General features: G+C 35.6%; 1 protein-coding gene across 4 annotated transcripts in view; it reads right to left on the reverse strand.

The window, feature by feature from the left end:
- The window catches only part of RFX3 (regulatory factor X3), a 132,441-nt gene that overhangs the window by 66,473 nt on the left and 51,319 nt on the right, over positions 1–14,649 (reverse strand). For 3 of the 4 annotated variants that reach the window (XM_068667950.1, XM_068667949.1, XM_068667948.1), the window contains exon 2: positions 1,248–1,372. In XM_068667950.1, coding sequence (XP_068524051.1) covers positions 1,248–1,364 — 117 coding nt within the window. In that variant the 5' untranslated portion in view covers positions 1,365–1,372. Of the gene's footprint in view, positions 1–1,247; positions 1,373–9,942; positions 10,036–14,649 lie in introns of all 4 variants that reach the window. The other variant, XM_068667947.1, reaches the window with a different exon arrangement.

Raw genomic sequence — 14,649 nt, forward strand, 5'->3', positions numbered from 1 at the left:
ACTTAGCACACTGTTAAAGAACCTCTATTCTAATCAACATCAAGTTAGGAGAGAGCTGTACAATAGTTTGAACTCAGGAGAATACTTCAGACAACTGTTGATTCACTAATGGTGAATTCTGAGCAAATACACACAGACAAAGACTTAAATAACATTTTTAAGTCCAGATTTAATGCTTTGAAACATTTTTGGTTTAAAAACAAGCTTGCATCCTAAAAGATACATGAATGTACAAGCAGTAGCTATAGTACTGAAAGGCATTTGAAATGTAGCCTGTACATCAGGTAGAAAATGTTAGAAAAATGTAGGAGTGTGTGGAAAAATGTTACAAAAGCACATACCACCTGGAAAAAATATAGCACCTGGAATTAAACTTGATAAAATGCCAAAAAAATAATTTAGGGAACAGTGGTTCATTGACAGAGACTGACTACACTATTTAATAAGTTATATCCACTCCTCAAATTAATGATTTTCAAATTAATGATTTTTGAAGTCAGTTTTTGATGAAAACCAACATCAGTTGTCACCTAGAGTACTTGTCACACAGACAGCTAATTTCTGTATAAACAGGAAAAATCTTAGACAGTTGTTACTGCTTTCACGTCCAGTCCCCGTTTTCAACTTCACAACTTTTTCTTTTTTCCTTCAGTCACCACTCACAGAGCTTGTGGGTGCTACATAAGTGAGTGACAATCTCATGTAACAGAGGTGTAAATTGTGCTGGCTGCTACAAGTCTTCTTACTTTCCTGGCAAATGTACATTATGAATTACATATGGTCACAAATACTTTCATGACATTGTGTAAAGATCTGCAGTGAATCAAGGCTAGAGATTAATCACTTTACATTGCAAAATTTATATTGCACTTAATTGGAACTCAAAACTAAAGGAAAAATGATACAGCCAGTAATATCATAAATATACTCATTATTCATGATTCAAAGGAATAAATGTAATATTCAGAGATATAAATTAAATGTATATGAGCTATTAGATAAAGTACATACTAACATACTATTAGAATCACGTATGCTGGTGCTTTTCAAGATACTCTAGTTCAAGGAACAGACCTTGAAAACAGATTGCTTTTCTACGTGGCTACTTTAGTTCCAGCAAAATAAAATCATTAAAGCAAAGCAAAACAGTTCATTCAGCAGCCCCATACAAAATCAAGTTCTTTATTACATTGTGAAGAACTATCCCTCAGGATTTTTTATTTCTTCCCAAAACTAACACCACCTACCTGTTGCTGAACTGGTACTTGCTGTACTACCTGCGTGGGCACTGCTGCCTGGCTAGCCACAGATGTCTGTAAAGTCACAGTTGAACCTGTATCCGACCCAGTCTCTGATGTCTGCATCGTGGTCTCTGAATAAAATTAAGAAGTAAAATTAAAAGGTTAGTGCATTTATTTATTTTTTATTTTTCATTTTGACACTTATTTTGGCACCCTAATTTGGTGGTTTTGTCACTTAGCCTAATTGGATATCAAAATCTGCTAATACCAATCTTGGTATTAGCTAAAAGGCAAATTTTCCCCTGCTAGCATGAGTTAGTGCAAATACTTTCCATCTTACTTTTTTCATCCTTATATTTAAAATATCTTTTATTTACATATGCAGAGATACCTCACTTTGTTACTTTAGGAATAACTCAGAAAAATCAGCAGCAAGTAAAGTCTTCTCAAAGCTTTTAACTGGTCATCCAAAACTTTTTATTTTCTTTCTTACTGAATTATACTAAAAACTCTATACAAAGTTTAAAGTTAAGCTTATAACACTTCACAAAATGAAGGGCTGTAATCTGGAAAGCAGTCTCTGAAAAGCATTTAACGAGTCACAGTGAAAAAGCAACTCAAATACCCTTCAGCAGAAAACATTAAAGCAACCATTGTAGTTGTAATCTGAGAAGAAATATTACCACTAAAACCATAAAGTACATATGCAGTAGAAAAGCAGCTAAAATTGTGACAATGACATTTTAAAGGGAACAACAGAAAACTGGATACAATATAGTGAAATGATTTGTGAGACAAGGAAAATGCTTTACAACGAAAACTTTATCAGAAAGACAACTGAGAATGCCGTTTGTTCTCACAGGAAATGTATACTGGGAACTATCGGGTTCCTCAATTTTGCGCAGAAGATACAGCAATACAATTGACTGGAAAACAAATCAACAGTATTTGAAAGCCAGGAAGAAGACTGTTTTGTTTTGTTTTTTAATCAGTATCTTTTATGCAGTGGGTTATTAACCAGTGAAAATAATAACCAGATGAGGCAGTTTCTTCTTCACCTGGTACCTTCAAAACAGAAGGCTGTATATTTCTGTGAAGAATTACAGTAAACAAATATGAAATAGTAGTCTCTAAACTAATCACTATGTAAAAGCCTTTCTTAATCCGTATTAATCTATTTTAGCTACAAAATATTTTGGCAACCCAAGTACCAATATCACCAAAACCGAGTAGCGTTACTATCTAGGTTTCTTTGAATAATCTACAGATCTACTAATACTTACAATGCCCTAACCAAGTAATTTTTTAGCTTAACCAACCAGACACAGATGGCTGGCAGGAAAGAAAGTACACTTTAACCTCCGCCAGACAAAGAAGTCTCTCCCCCCCAAAAAACAAGCTACAATATTTACTGAAACAAAACCATAATCAAAAATGTATCTATTCAGGGGCATACTATTTCATAGTAGGAGGAATTCATTATTGCACAAATAAACCTTGGAAGCTCCTCAGAAAATTCAATATTCTCCTTGCTTGACTACTGAACCAGCTGCAATAACAGACCTTCCTTTCAAGGCTGGGTTCCAGAGCAGTTTAAGCTGATTTAAAGCCAGGTTTTTGCAGCCCCTCCCTCTGACTGACTGTGCATTCAAATGTAGTCCATGCAGAGCAGGAAACAGGCATATAAATTTGGGATAGGGACAGAAGACAGGCAGGAGTTTGCCAGCTGGGAACATTATTGGCTTAAACTTCACTGAGCCATGTCTATAGTGCATAATAGATTTAACTGCTTTTCCAATATTCAGAAAGGCTGAAAAATTGTTGATCAAAATTGTTCAAGATTGATCAATAAGCTCAAAGTTACTATGGCAACTGAACCCTATACCTCTTTCCAGCCTGCCTAACAAAAATTAGGATATAGTAAAGAAAAAGAAAAACTAAGCTTCACAGACTATGACTGAAATATTAAAAGTCCTAATTAAATTAGGATTTAAATTCCCAATTATAAATGGATGTCCTCAGCATAAATACACTTACTGTGAAACAGTAAATTTCATACTTTTATTTGTATCTAAAGAAAATGCAGTACAAAATCCAAAATAAAGTTATTTATCTCAAAGAACAGTGCTACATTTTACATATCAGTCTATCCTAGCTGAAAACCAATAGTTTTGCCCTTAAGTCGAATATTAACAAGAGCATTCATCTTCCAGTAGTAAAGTCCTGAAAGAAAATTTTATTTACTTTCCAATATGCAATCATTTTTGAAGTTTCTTCAGGTAAGTTAACTTAACGTTGTTCCATACAAGACCATAGATATTAGCCCAAACTCCTCCACAATGCAAATGTATGATCTTAAATAAGCTCTGAGTCGAAGGTTTGGAAAACTATTTTCTGCAAAGACAGGCAAAATGGGAATTTATGTTTTATATACATATGCATAAATTTATAAACGGAAATAGTAAGCATAGCACTGATTATCATACGTTGTGAAGAGACACAGCACAATGGGATAGCAAGTGCTTTTGGGGGTTATCGAAAACATAACACATGACATAATAATGGCAACATACCTAATGGAATACTGATAAAAGGAATACTTCAGTTTTATACTAAATGCTAACACTATCTTTTAAACACTATAACCATTTTCTAAATTTGCGCAATTCAATTTTTACTCATCTCTTGGTCAGCACCAAGTCACTGCTAACAAGAAAGAACCTAGGCTGTAATAAGATCTACATTCTTAAAGGAGAATGCAATGAAACTGGCTATTACAGGAAACTATGAACTTCGATTTACATTTAATTCATTTACAGATCTAATATCTGATCATCTCAGATTCATTTACAGATGATCTTTCACTTTCTGAAGTCAAGCGATTTTGATAAAGAAGTATTCTTACTACTTAAAAAGCAAAGTCACTATTAACTATTTTTTTATATTGAAAATATTTAGAAGAAAAAGTTTCCTGTTTTGCATAATCATATGTAAAAATCATTGGGCAATTTTATACTCATTATGGATCCTGCATAAATATAGAAAATAAAGAGAAGACAAAAATGTGTAGTGCAGACACAGTGCTGCCTGGTAAAAGCTACTTTTCAGCCAATTAAGAATTTTAAATTTTCCAAAAGTATCAAAACAACCCTGTGGATATGTCTACTCAGTTAGTGATGAAGCTCAGCCCTTAACTCATAAATCATATGAACTTTTGTCTCAGCCCATTGCCTTCAACTTGATAAAATCCTTCAGATGTGAAGTAAAAAGAGAAACAGCTCATCTGAGCCAGCTGGAGTTTACTCTTACACGTTACCCGTGCAAAAACATTGGTAGGCTGACAGAATAGTGGAAATCAAAATGTTAATGTTAAGTAACTTCCTAAAGCATCTCTCTGCTATATAAATGCACTTCCAGTCTGTTTCGTGGCTCAGTTAATAGGGTTATTTTAAGCCACCAGTTCCAACAAACACTCATACAAGGCACTGCATGTCCAGCAGGAAGCAAAAGTGGAGAGTCCAAAAGAATTAAAAGGCATTATTTCGAAGCACCCTTTAGCTTCACTTGACTGCATGTTGTTTCCTGGTTACAGTGTACAAACATGTCAGTCACTGAAAGGGAGGAGGAGTGCTGCTGTAGTCAAATACAGTTGTGACTGGTAAGAAGCCGTTCCAACACTGTTAATTGCTGTGTCACATCTCACACTGTACTTGATCATTACATCTGCAATTCAAGATGAAGTGAAGTCAGAGGGAGGTTCTCTAATCTGAGAGAGGAACCTAACGTCTTCCTGTCCTTGTGGCAGTTGTCATGGAGTGTGCCTGACTGCCGTTAGTGCCAGCCCTTTTAGAAAAAGGAATCGACTTTCTCACAAGAAGAGAGGATACCCTGCTTGTAAGCCAGCCGCCAGTCACTGTGCAAAAGCCTTGAGATGGTCAGACCACAGGTACCACTGACAGTCTGCTGACAGGCACTGAGGGATGCTGAACAGGGGTAGTCAAGAATCAGGTACTCTGCCCAGTCCTATAGGTGAGTGTACAAAGTCACACGAGACCTTACAGGGACATAGGAGAGTGGATCCAGGGGCACGTGGGACAGAATCCTCAAGAACTGCAGACACCCCATGGCCTGTCCTACGACTACCCATGATACAGCTGGCACTATGACAGTGACCTGCCAAACTTCAGGCCTCATCATTTCATCCACAGGACAGTGAAGCTGTGTAACTTGGTAAACTGCACCTACATTTCAGAACAAAGTGGTTTGGTGACCGAGCCCATTTCATCTTTACACTGTCCATTTGGTGACAGACCCATATTTAAGCATTCAATTTGATGTGCTCATCTAGCTCAGAATCATAGTTACATTTTTCTTAATAATCTGATAGGCTAATTGGTAGCTCTATAGACTGATTTATCACTAAGTAAATGAGGATGGCTGCAGCATGGCTTGGGAACATAAACTTTGCTGTTTGTTTTCCCTATGCAGAAATAACCAAATGATTTAATACTGACTTATTCAATAGTATTTTTTCATCATTCTGCTCTAAGTCTTCATCCCAAATGCAATTCCTTACCATACCACGTTATACATGATTGACTTTCCTTTGCAGATGCCATATAATATGTTTGAAAGTAAACTTCTATCAACTTCCTATTCACTAGTAGTTTTTGTAACTGCATGTTTGTGAGGCAGTCAGTGTAATTCTTTTACATTGCATCGATATTATAGGATCACATTTTGATAATCTAATGGAGTCTCTCCATTTCTCACTGATGCTACATATAAGTGCAGTACTGTATACATGTATTACAGCAAAAAGACACCATCCTTGCCTAATGGGAGTCAGGTGTATCACAAGCAACAGATGCATGTTTGACAAAGATCCTTTTTATTCTGGCTAATTAAGCAGTTGGACACACCCACCTGTTAATGGTTTTGCTTTGTATAGCCAGTGCTTGCTGTATCATGTGAATGTAAAGCAAATAGGGCACATTCTGAAAGAAGGCTAATTAACCCCTCCAAGTGGGAAAAAGATATTGCCCAAGCCCAGCTGCTGAACGTGACAAGATTAGTATTTCTTCAGTCTAGCAGTACTCAGGCAAAGCTACTATGCTGAAAATTACCCTTTTCCTGCATATTCTGTAAAATTTCATGTTGTCTGTTAAGTTCCCCAGAGACTTTTTAATACACTGAAATTCACAATTGGAATCCTTCTGTCTTCTAGACTTGAAATATCAAGGCTAAATAGTTGAAAACTATCTAACTTGATCAATTAGTTATCAAATAAGATTGTTAAAATGTGTCATATTAACGATTACTGTTTATTTTCTTACTGGACTGCTTCACTCTGAACTAATTGACTTTTTTTAAAGTTATTAGAGTACACCAAGTTTTGTTCAGCTGCATATGCATTATTGCCTACACAAAATGATATAGCAGGTTTTAATTTAATGCAGAAAATAAAAGCTTGTTATTTACTTTCAAGTGCAGCAGGAAATTTCTTTTTTCTCCTCCAGAAGGCTAAATAAAACATCCCAGAAGGTAAAGTGAACAAAATCTTGTAATCATACAATAATGACAAGCTTTTAATGGTCAGAATAAAAAGCTAATCTTCAGATCTTATGTATTTATAACGTTGAAACACCAATATACTCATTAAGAATTTCTGGCCACATAATGTGTTTCACAATAAAGGAAAGCTTCTTAGAACATCTAATTTCAAAATGTAATGCAGAATGCTTGGTTCCTGAACAACAGCATAAATTGAAACAAGTCTTAATAATACCCTAGAGTTTTAGATAAGAATTCTTTTTTAATATTTGTGCAAACATAAATTTTATGAATAACTGCCTTCAAACAAGAGATATTGAATGAATTACAGGGAAGCAGTTATTTGTATTAGCAGTAAAGCAGAAGGCAGTTTACACATGCTATTCACAGTGGGGGAAAAAAAGGAATATTGTAAGTAATTTTAAGATACTAATGTATTTCATGTCAGAACACCAATTTCTTACTAAACATTATTTGATCATTTGCCTTTTCCCTGGTTCTTAGGGATACCAAGGTAGGCAGCTAAACACTGAAGATATAAAGACTGGTTCCTAAATATTTCAGTTAGCAACATGCATTTCATTACTCTTTTCAGCTATTCATGGATACATGGGTAGAATAGTGGTCTGAATGGCACTGAATAAAGTATATAATCTGATTCTCTGGATTCACATATAACTTCCAGTAGTACAACCCTATAATAGCAGAGTAACAGCAAGAGGAAGTATGGAAATGCACGCAATAAAAGAGACCAATGCAAGTGGTAACTGCTGGCAACTCCACCAACCATCTCTTTTACCACTGCTCTGGTTAAAAAAATGCAATGTTTTTGTTGAGATTAACAAAAAGTAGTTTTATGATATTCTGTCCTGGGCCAGGGAGGGGTGGAGGGTGGACATAATCTAATACTTCAAGCACTGACAATCACCACTTAAGACATTTTGCCTAACAGACAATATTTTCTGAGGAAGAAAGTGAAAGCAGAGCACCACCTGTAAAAGATCATTCCTCTCACTTCTGTATTGATGATATGATACTGGAAGTAGATTCAGATTTTACTTCAGAGGTGAGTTGGGTTATTTTTTGCTAATGTACTGCAATACTTTTGTCCAAAGAGAGTGTATGTAAACCTGATACTAATGAAAGAAAGGGAGAAAATCTGATATGAAAATGGAAATGACACTTGTTTTCATCACTTAATAGATCAAAATATAAAATGAAACAGGTAAAGCATTATAGTCATTGGAGAAGCTACTTAACAGAATGAGCAATTTTTACAGGAAGTAGTTTCTGTTCTCTGTGTGTTAAATCCATGTTACAAATTTTCTGTTGTGATGCTTCCTGTTATATTTTCACAGAATGGTTGAAGTTGGAATGGACCTCTGGAGGCCATCTGGTCCAACCCCCTACTCAAGCAGGGACACCTAGAACAGATTGCCCAGGACCATTTGGATTAAAACAAATGAGCAAATTAACCCAAATCCTCTCTATATTTGAATATTTGTAGGCTTGCTACAGTGATAATTCTATGTAATCATTTAAACTATTCCAGGTTGAATGGACTAGATAAAATCTCACCAGTTTCTTCCACTTTGTGAGAGAAGGATGTATGTCTTGCAGAACAGCAGATGACTTAGTGATTACCTTCTCCTGTTAAAAACGAAGGGACTAGATATATCTTTCACTGGTGCTTTCTTCTGTAGTGTGGAGGCCCACTTGTGAAACATACACTTTTATTCTTGCCCACACACATACCATAAAACTGTTGCCTCTAAAACAGAAAAATGAAAATATCTTGTTTGACTTACACCCAGACTCCTGATTAGACTGTTTGATTTAGAATAGGAAATGTAGTATTTTGTCTTATTTGCTCCCTTGGAATACTCTGCAACTATCTGACAGGAAACAAAACTGAAAAGCAGTTTGTAAATATGTAATGATCCTCTGAAGAAGACAGAACAGATCAATATCTATGTAGTGACATCTGAGGATAAATAGTGCCTTTGGGCCAGACTGGTCTTGACCCTCAAAGAGGTGTTCAAGTGCCAATGACATCTCGTGAAAGCTGGAAAAGAGAAGAAAGTCTCACTTTTGCTCTATGTTTCCTTATCCAAGAGTCCAGAAGCTTGGCCATCTTGACCTCAGAGACTAAAACCTATGAATGACTGTGGATATCAGAGCCAACAATAACCATTATGTTTATGGGACTGTACACCTATGACTTGAACAATCTTCAGTGTGGTACAGAATAAGCCAAAGTTTTGTGAACGGAATTACTTCAGTGCAAAGCTCCTTTCCTTTACTGATCACACTCAGACATGAATTACCTGGAACAGTCTGGCAGGGTATGTGAACTCTTCCTTGACAGCAGAGTAATTAACTCAGCCATGGAGCTGCAGTCAGCACAGAACACCTACATAGCTTGCTCACCGCTGTCTGAAGTACATCATGTAGATGTGACCTTTGAATTGCCACAACTGAAAAGCATTTTTAACTGTTTCAAGAAAACCACAACTTTCTGGTGTAAACGGTTGACCAAATAACTCACAGAGTCTGGAATCCCAAAACATGAAACCTATACTAGAGGAATTTTTAAAAATTAGTATTTTGAATAATTCTGTGTCTTAAACCAACACAAACTGACGTTTTAGGACATCTTACTTACCAGGAGGTTTGTATGTTTTTATGCTATAATCTACTTTATAGATCTGCAGAGAGAATCCTTCTCCCTTCCACTTATGCTTGTTCCTGGCTTGACAGCATTTGCTGTAGTAGCACATCTATCTCTGCAGATACTTAGGAAGTTTTGTTTTATGTTTCAAAGAGGATTCGTAAGGACTGAATGGTTTAATGGACAGTGGAACATAGACTAATTTATTTCTGAAAAATTTAAAAGGTACAAATCTTAGCACTTTATGTGCTGGTTATTCAGATAAGATCATAAAAAAGTTTCTCGTATCTTTTTTTTTTTTTTTTTTTTTTTTTGTGGTGCTAATTGTAATTATGCATGATATTAATTTAAGTGAAACACTGATACATGGAAATTTTTCTGATTAAGCTCTTTCTCTTCAGTTTTCATAGTACTACATTTTCAGACACAATCATTACTCCATAAAGAAAATGGAAAGCAAAGAAGACCAACAGTAACCTTGACTGTATTAGGAAGGGTGTAGCCATCAGCTGCATCTGTTCCACACTTGAGACCACTTCTGGAAAGGTCTGTCCAGTTTAGGACTCCCTACTACAAAAAGAAAAATGATGCAATTAAGTCCAGCTGAAGGTCACAAGGGTGGTCAGAGGGCAGGGGAATCTGATGTGGGAAGAAAGGTTGACCAAACAGGATTTATTCAGACTTGAGAAGTCTACAGAGAAATCTTATCACTATCCATCTCCTTCACAATGGGAGCGTATAGAGGTAACAGCTAGAAAACTACCAGAGATGCACAGGGACAGGATGAGAGGCAACAAACAGAAGTTGGAACACAGAAAATTTTAAATAGATACAAGGAAAAAACAATTTTACTGCAAGAGTAGTCAAATAATGGAAAAGGTGATATAAGTTTGGGATCCCCATTCCTGGAAGTATTCAAAACTGAACTGGACATGCACTAAGCAACCTGGTCTACTTAGCCTGGTTTTGAGCATGGGATAGATTAGATAAACTCCAGAGGCCCCATCCAGCCCATATTATTCTGTGATTCTGTGACTGTAATTTCTATAAAATAAATAAGGACTATAGTCTAGTAGTAGAAATAAGAGAAAAAGCGGTAAAATACATTTTTTTTGCATTTAATTTTGAAATAAACAGCAATGTTGAGCAATATAAAATAATCACATCAAAACGGATGTTATTTAAAGCTGTGTAGTCTTTCAGAACCTCCAGTACTCTGTAGGCTATTATCAGGTTGGAGATGTGCCAGCTTACAGAATTAGTCTGCTTAAAGAGCACTTAGACCATCTCAGCCTTTACCAGTACTGTTAGTCATTCTAGGGTTATATTTTTTCCTTCAATTTCTCTGGTTAACTGTCCATCTCTGAACTAACTACACAATCTCCTGAAGAAAAGACGCACAGGTAAATTATTTCCCTCCTAAATGTCATGACATACCTTTATAACTTCAGAAAAGGTACACCAAAGTATTTTTAGTGGTAAACAAGATTATTTTCTGGTTACCAGTTTCTCTGAGACAGACTCCCCACACACTCAGTCATAAAAAGTAGCAATTTCCTGATGTCATTTGTAGCAAATAGTACTCATTGGAGAAATGCTTGCATGTTCTTGTTTCCTACCCTTTCAAAACTGACTGCAAGACTTTTAAAAGTTACATGGCACTCCAGTCAATTTTCCCTCCTTCCATAAATCTTATAATATTAGGATTCCAAGGAAAAAGAAATCCCAATAGGAATTTTCAACATGTATAGCCCACTCCAAAGAAAATGAATTGCATAAAAATATTCCTTATTTCTTCAAGTGTCCCTCAAGGATTTCTTGATATAGAATCATAGAATCATAGAATATCCTGAGTTGGAAGGGACCCTTAAGGATCATCAAGTCCAACTCTTGGCACCGCACAGGTCTACCCAGATATGATAGAATAGGAAGTGTTCCTCAAACACAGGTTAAAAACTGTATTAACCATTGTCATAGACAGCCAGGGAGCCAAATTCAAAGTTACTAATTAATAAAACTATGAGGAGCAGACCTTTATTTTGGTATTGTACTGTGTTTTTTTGTTTGTTTGTTTTTCAGTGGGACATCTTCTAAATACTAAAGATGATGTTTATGCTGGAGTGACTCTAGTTCTCAAATACATCAGTGATCTAATAATGTAAGTCTAAAACAACTTAGACTTTCATTGAAAAAGGTATGCCAACCTAAAAATCCTAACAACATTCTCTCCACATCTCATTTATCTGTTCTTGACTCATCTAACATTGAGGGGGTAAAAACTAGAAAATTGGTAGTGATCAGTAGGTGCATTAACCTATTTTCAGTTTAACCAGCTATTACGATGTCTAGTTATCGCTATTTTGCTATTTTCTAGGCATCAAATGGGAGATAATCTATCAGAAAATCTGGAACATTTAAGTTTCCTCTAGATAGCTTCACTTACATTTAAGGAGTCCATATGCAGGAAGTGAAAAACCATCCTAACTGGCTGCAGCAGCAGGCACGATCAGTTAAGGAGAGAACACACTCAAACTCAAACTACGAGAGGTTACTGACAGTTTGGCAGCAGATTCTACCGGACTGTAAGAGTGAAACCAGTTTCTCTGCATTTGCTGCAGTGTGGTGTGTGATACCCAAAAGTATAATGGGATATAAAACTAATATGAGTAGACTGGAAGCTTAAGTTTGAACAAAAAGTTTAGAAGACAAAGATACAAGTCTTTAAGGTAAGAATACCAACAATAAACTAGAAGAAAGAAAGACAGTTTGGATCTGTACATCATCTTCACAAATAAAAAATGAAAAGAAAGCTCTTAGAGGAAAACAGATATCTCAAATTTCTCCACCACCATACAGATGGAAATAATAAGAGCTAGTTCAAGAACAGCTGGTAGGGTGTATGAAATAACTTACTCAGTATGCTTCATGTAACTTTGCCTCATTAATAATGAAGTTCACTACTACATTGCTCATTTACCTTGTTTGGAATATATCATGGTATCTTCCTGCCTCCACCTAACAGAGACAGGGAATTATTTGTGCACTCACTGCAGAAAACCTTGCAGCATTACAGTAGCAGGCCTGCTGTCCTTGGTGAAAACAACACCTGTCTGATTCCTACTGCATTTTTTCGCACAGCTTTTATTCTATAAGATGGCTTCATCCCTTGAGTCTTCTTTACATTACAAAAATTACATGAATTATGCTATGCTGATTCTGTTCACACAGAAAGAGCAAATACACTGATGACATTTGGACCTTGCACTGTATAAAACAGCATGTACAGACTTTCAGTACAAAAATGACTTTTATTCCTATGGAGTTAATATACCAAATCTCCAATTCTGCCCTTATTTCAGAGAGCAAGCTACTTTCCTTTCCTACAAATAGAGAGCAGTTCTTACATTATCTGCAACACAAATCAATGTGTATTTTATTTTGTAACTTTAGGAGGACAATTTTAACACAGCTGAAAGCCACAAATGGTCACAGCTACTCAGTTATTTAGGATATACAGATAGATATTACAGGCACTTCTGCCAAGATTCAACAAAAGCATGCAAAATCTCAACCACTGTATGGGGAATTTCTTGACTGCAAAAGAATACTCACCTAAATGTCAGACACTACATAATCAGATATGTGTTTTAAACAAGTTTGTTGAAGTGTTACTTCTCACAGTATATAGACCAATTCAGCTATTATATTTACATTTTTGTATCTGAGATCAATTCATAAATAGAATAGTGACAAGATCATGCCCAGAAGAATAGTCTTTTTGTTTGTTTGTTTGTTTGTTTAAAATTTTTGGTGAAAAGCAATGATTTTCATCTGTTTTATTTCTCTAGATTATAATTTAAGTTTCTAATACAGACTAGAACAAAGTACCAAGCAGAAATATTTATTTTTGGCTTAAGTGTTTGTTTTGTTGTTGTTGTTTTCAACATTGATATGCCATGTTCCATTGTGTTATTCCAAAGCATACAATACTCTCCACGTACCAAATACTTAATAGCTTTCTGCTCCAGATTTCCTTAGTTGTAATTTTTGAAGTCAAAAACTAAACAGTTCCCTGTATTACAATAATATCAAGCAAACAGAATTCCCTTTTTAATTCCAAGAAATAACAAAGAAACAAAGCAATAAACAAAACCCCTGAACTCTGCCACCACAATTAAAATACAGTCAGTTAAAATGTCAAAGTCTAGTATGTTCCCAAGTGATTCTTCATTTTTGGTGAATTCGGATAATGACAAAATTACATCAATTGTTTTGGAAAGGCAAGAGAAAGAAATGTAGTTCAACTGATGCCATATATATTACACAAGCTCAGTGACCATACTTGGGGGAGTTTAAAAAATGGACAGATTCATGCTCTGATTACTGCTGTACCCATTGTAGATCCATAATGAATATGTTTACAAATAAGCCAAGTCTAAATGGTTTATTCACATTTGAAATGTTAGGGCTGCTTATTAACCACTACAGAAGCCAGTCATATTTGCTACTTTTTCAATTACTGTATTTAAACACTTTAGGCAAAACAAAATTTCTTTCTGAAGTGCAAATTACACAAATCAAGAACACCAGGATGAGCTGCATGCTTTATTACACACTACAAGAAAAGACTATCAAAAAACAATGAAATGGTCTTCCTAACTTTTAAACTACTTACAAAGACAGATGCTATGCATTTTCTAGAAACAATGAAGTCATAGGAACATCCTTATTAAAGTTTAGTCATGTTTAGCAGAATCAGTGCTTTTTTCTTCCCTCCTATCCCACCTTTCTCTCTACCTTCCCAAAAGTCTCAAGTTCCTGACGAAAAGTTCTCTGCCTTCGGGAACACTACTTGCACATTACACCTACCTAACTCAAACCTTAGAAACAGAGTAGTTTTGCATTATGGAAAAAAAAATAAAAATCCATTTTTGTATTTTCCCTCTTGATATCAGAAACATGGCTACTTCTGAGACACAACACGAAAAAAATCAGTATTTACAGGGTCTACATTTACAGATGGTGCATGCAAAGGAATTACAATGTAATTATCACCTCTGCAGACATGGCACATTAAGGTGAAATAAGGCACCTGCAGTCTTCAGGCCAAGGTTTATATAGCAAAATTAAGGTCTTTTTCTTAGGCTTTGCCAAAATTTTGCTTTAAAATATAAATCCATGCCC

This window comes from Anas acuta, chromosome Z (assembly GCF_963932015.1).
Source record: "Anas acuta chromosome Z, bAnaAcu1.1, whole genome shotgun sequence".
NCBI classification, from domain to species: domain Eukaryota; kingdom Metazoa; phylum Chordata; class Aves; order Anseriformes; family Anatidae; genus Anas; species Anas acuta.